Below are 4,423 nucleotides of genomic sequence, written 5' to 3'. Positions count from 1 at the left end.
TACATTATTTTCCGCTGCGAACGCATATTCTTGTATATTCATGATATTTGAAATGTGTTATTTTAGATGACCAGGTGTATTGTACATTGATGATGGATGATTGTTGGTTTTTGAAAGTTTTTAGTTTTTAAAAACGTCGATGTGACGCCCTTTTGTGTATATGCGTGCTTATTCACTCTGATTATATGTTAAGTATTTTGGGGTTTAAAAAGGGGTGTTACATTAGTGGTATCAGAGCCTAGTTGACCAGTTGGTCAATAGTCGTTAATGTTTTCCAATCCTGTTGTATTTGATTTGTGTATCTGACACAATCGATATTGTTTGTCTGGTTGTTCGGGCTGTTTAGGACGATGGTTGCAGGCAGGAATGATGATGCCATTGCTGAGGCGCTGAGGATGTTGGCTGACTCCATTGGTCAGATCCCTCAAGTGAATGCTGGTAACTGAAATGGAGATGATGATGAGTTCCGTGCTTTGGGGAGATTCCAGAGGAACAATCCTCCTGTGTTTAAGGGTGAGCATGAACCTGATAAAGCTCAAGCTTGGCTGAAGGCAATTGAGAAGATCTTCAGGGTCATGAACTGTACTGATGCTCAGAAAGTGCAGTTTGGTACTCATATGCTTGAGAAGGAAGCTGAAGATTGGTGGAATAACACTCTTCAGAGGTTTGAAGAAGACAACATTGAGGTTACTTGGGCTCTTTTCCGTGATGTCTTCTTGGAGAACTATTTTCCAGAAGATTGTCGTGGGAAGAAAGAGGTGGAGTTCCTTGAATTGAAGCAAGGAAATGGTACTGTTGCGGAATATTCTGCTAGATTTCAGGAGCTTATCAAGTATTGTCATCATTACAATACTGCTAATGCTGAGAGATCTACATGCTTGAAGTTTGTGAATGGCTTGAGACATGATATCAAGAAGGCCATTGGTTACCAACAGATTACTCGTTTTGCGGAGTTGGTTAACAAGAGTCGGATTTATGATGAGAATAGTAGGGAAAGTGCTTCTTTCTACAAGAGTTTGAAGGGGAAAAACCAGGATCGTGGGAAACCGTATGACGACAAGAGGAGACAATCTGGTTTTGGAAAGAAGCCAAGTGGGGAAGGATCTTCTACTCCACTTAAGTGTTTCAAATGTGGCGTTGAAGGTCATCGTGCTGTTGATTATGGTAAGGATTCTGTGACGTGTTTCAAGTGTGGCAAGAGTGGTCACAAAGCAAACAAGTGTGGAGTTGGTTCGAGTGTGACTTGTTACAATTGTGGTGAGAAAGGTCACATTAGTACCAAATGTGATAAGCTGAAGAAGGACCAAGCGAAGGGAAAAGTGTTTGCATTGTCTGGTGCGGAGGCCACTATCGATGATAGGCTAATCCAAGGTACGTGCTTTATTAATGGTACACCTTTGATTGCCATTATTGATACTGGTGCAACACATTCTTTTATTTCTTTGGATTGTGCTAAGAGATTGAATCTTATATTATCTGATATGCGTAGAAGTATGGTTATTGATACACCTGCTATGGGTTCTGTTTCTACTTCTTATGTGTGTCTGAATTGTCCGTTGAGTATCTTTGGTAGGGATTTTGGAATCGATTTAGTTTGTCTTCCTTTAGAGCAACTTGATGTGATTTTGGGTATGAATTGGTTGGAAGTTAATCGGGTGTATATCAACTGTTTTGAGAATACAGTTATTTTTCTTGAGGTTGGTGCTAAGGAAGATTGGTTTGTGTCTGCTAAGCAAGTTGATGAATCGGTGCAAGGTGGTGCCGAGTTGTTTATGTTGTTGGCAACTTTGGATATTCGTGAGAAGAGGACGATTGAAGAATTGCCAATAGTTTGTGAGTTTGCGGAGGTATTTCCTGAAGATATAAGTGATTTACCGCCGGAGCGTGAGGTTGAGTTTTTGATTGATTTAGTTCCTGGAACTAGTCCTGTATCGATGGCTCCCTATCGAATGTCTGCTTTTGAGTTGAAAGAGTTGAAGAGTCAACTTGAAGACTTACTTGAGAAGAGGTTTATTCGTCCTAGTGTGTCGCCGTGGGGTGCACCTGTTCTGTTGGTCAAGAAGAAAGAAGGTTCTATGAGATTATGTGTTGATTATAGACAACTGAACAAAGTGACGATTAAGAACAAGTATCCACTTCCGAGGATTCACGATCTGATGGATCAGCTGGTTGGAGCTTGTGTGTTTAGCAAGATTGATTTGAGGTCTGGGTATCATCAGATTCGTGTAAAGGCCGAGGATATTCAAAAGACTGCTTTTCGGATAAGGTATGGTCACTACGAGTACTCCGTGATGCCTTTTGGTGTGACTAATGCACCTGGTGTATTTATGGAGTATATGAATAGAATTTTTCATGATCATCTGGATAAGTTTGTTGTTGTGTTCATCGATGATATATTGATTTATTCTAAGAGTGAAAAAGATCATGTCGAGCATTTGAAGGTTGTGTTATCGGTGTTGAAAGAGAAGAAGTTGTTTGCTATACTCTCTAAATGTGAGTTTTGGTTGAGTGCAGTAAGTTTTCTTGGACATGTGATTTCGAGTGGTGGTATTTATGTGGATCCTACGAAGATTGAAGTTATATCTCAATGGGAAGCTCCTAAGTCTGTTGCTGAGATTCGAAGTTTCCTTGGTTTGGCTGGTTATTATAGGAAGTTCATTGAAGGATTTTCTAAGTTGTCGTTACCATTGACGCACTTGACTAGGAAAGGTCAAGCTTTCATTTGGACTTCGCAGTGTGAAGCGAATTTTCAAGAGCTTAAGAGAAGATTGACTACGGCTCCTATTTTGATTTTATCGGATCCGTTAGAAACTTTCGTTGTGTATTGTGATGCTTCTTTGTTGGGTTTGGGAGGTGTTTTGATGCAAAAAGGGCAAGTGGTAGCTTATGCTTCAAGGCAACTTAAAGTTCATGAGAGGAATTATCTGACGCATGATTTAGAGTTGGCCTCCGTTGTGTTTGTGTTGAAGCTTTGGAGACATTATTTGTTTGGATCGAGATTTGATGTGTTTAGTGATCACAAGAGTTTGAAGTACTTGTTCGATCAGAAAGAATTGAATATGAGGCAAAGGAGATGGTTGGAATTCTTGAAAGATTATAATTTTGGTTTGAATTATCATCATGGAAAGGCAAATGTTGTAGCCGATGCATTGAGTAGGAATTCATTGCACATGTCTATGTTGATGATTCGAGAGTTTGAATTGTTGGAGCAATTTAGAGATTTGAGTTTGGTTTGTGAAGTGACGCCTTCGTGTGTTAGGCTTGGTATGTTGAAGCTTACGTGTGGCATTCTTGACGAGATTAGAGAAGGTCAGAAGTCAGATTTGAAATTAGTCGATGTTATGGCATTGATTAATCAAGGCAAAGGTGGTGACTTTCGGATTGATGAGAGTGGTATCATGAGGTGTCGTGATCGAGTTTGTGTTCCGGATGTGGCAGATTTGAGAAAGAGGATTCATGAGGAAGGGCATAGAAGTGGTCTGAGTATTCATCCTGGTGCTACTAAAATGTATCAAGACTTGAGGAAGATGTTTTGGTGGCAAGGTATGAAGAAAGATGTAGCGGAATTTGTGTATTCATGTTTGACTTGTCAAAAGTCAAAGATTGAACATCAAAAGTCGTCTGGTTTGATGCAACCGTTATCTATTCTCGAGTGGAAGTGGGACAGTATCTCTATGGATTTTGTTTCGGGTTTGCCGAGAACATCGAGTAATTATGAGGCGATTTGGGTCGTTGTGGACAGGTTAACGAAATGTGCTCATTTTATTCCGATGAGGATGGATTATTCGATGGAGAGACTTGCTAAGTTATACATCGAGAGGATTATGTGTTTGCATGGTATTCCGTTGAGCATTGTTTCAGATAGAGATCCGAGGTTCACTTCGAGATTTTGGGAAGGTTTGCAAAGTGCTTTGGGTACGAAGTTGCATTTGAGTTCGGCATATCATCCGCAAACTGATGGTCAAACGGAGAGGATTATTCAATCACTTGAAGATCTTTTGAGGTCTTGTGTTTTGGAACAAGGAGGAAATTGGGATAGTTTCTTGCCTTTGGTCGAGTTTACGTATAACAACAGTTTCCATTCAAGTATTGGAATGGCACCTTTTGAGGCTATTTATGGTAGAAGGTGTAGAACTCCTTTGTGTTGATACGAATCGGGAGAGAGTGCTGTGGTTGGACCCGAGTTGATTCAAGAGACTACGGATAAGATTAAGATGATTCAAGAGAAGATGAGGGCTTCTCAGAGTCGTCAAAAGAGTTATCATGATAAGAGGAGGAAAGCTCTTGAGTGTGAGAAAGATGAGCATGTGTTTCTTCGAGTTACGCCAATAACGAGTGTTGGTAGAGCGTTGAAGTCGCGTAAGTTGAGGCCGCAATTCATTGGTCCTTATCAGATTTCCGAGAGGGTAGGTGAAGTGGCATA

At 40.4% G+C, this 4,423-nt stretch overlaps 1 protein-coding gene across 1 annotated transcript; it reads left to right on the top strand.

Moving 5' to 3' along the window:
* Positions 1 to 447: 447 nt before the first annotated feature.
* LOC127123522 (uncharacterized) lies at positions 448 to 2,033 on the top strand (the record flags this gene model as incomplete). The annotated part of the gene is made up of 2 exons (XM_051053733.1): positions 448 to 513; positions 1,122 to 2,033. Coding segments are annotated over exons 1-2 (978 nt in total), but the record flags the coding sequence as incomplete, so codon positions are not given.
* Between the last annotated feature and the right edge of the window lie 2,390 nt (positions 2,034 to 4,423).

Source organism: Lathyrus oleraceus, chromosome 2 (assembly GCF_024323335.1).
Source record: "Lathyrus oleraceus cultivar Zhongwan6 chromosome 2, CAAS_Psat_ZW6_1.0, whole genome shotgun sequence".
Lineage (NCBI taxonomy): Eukaryota > Viridiplantae > Streptophyta > Magnoliopsida > Fabales > Fabaceae > Lathyrus > Lathyrus oleraceus.
This window is presented reverse-complemented; position numbering and strand designations above follow the sequence as displayed.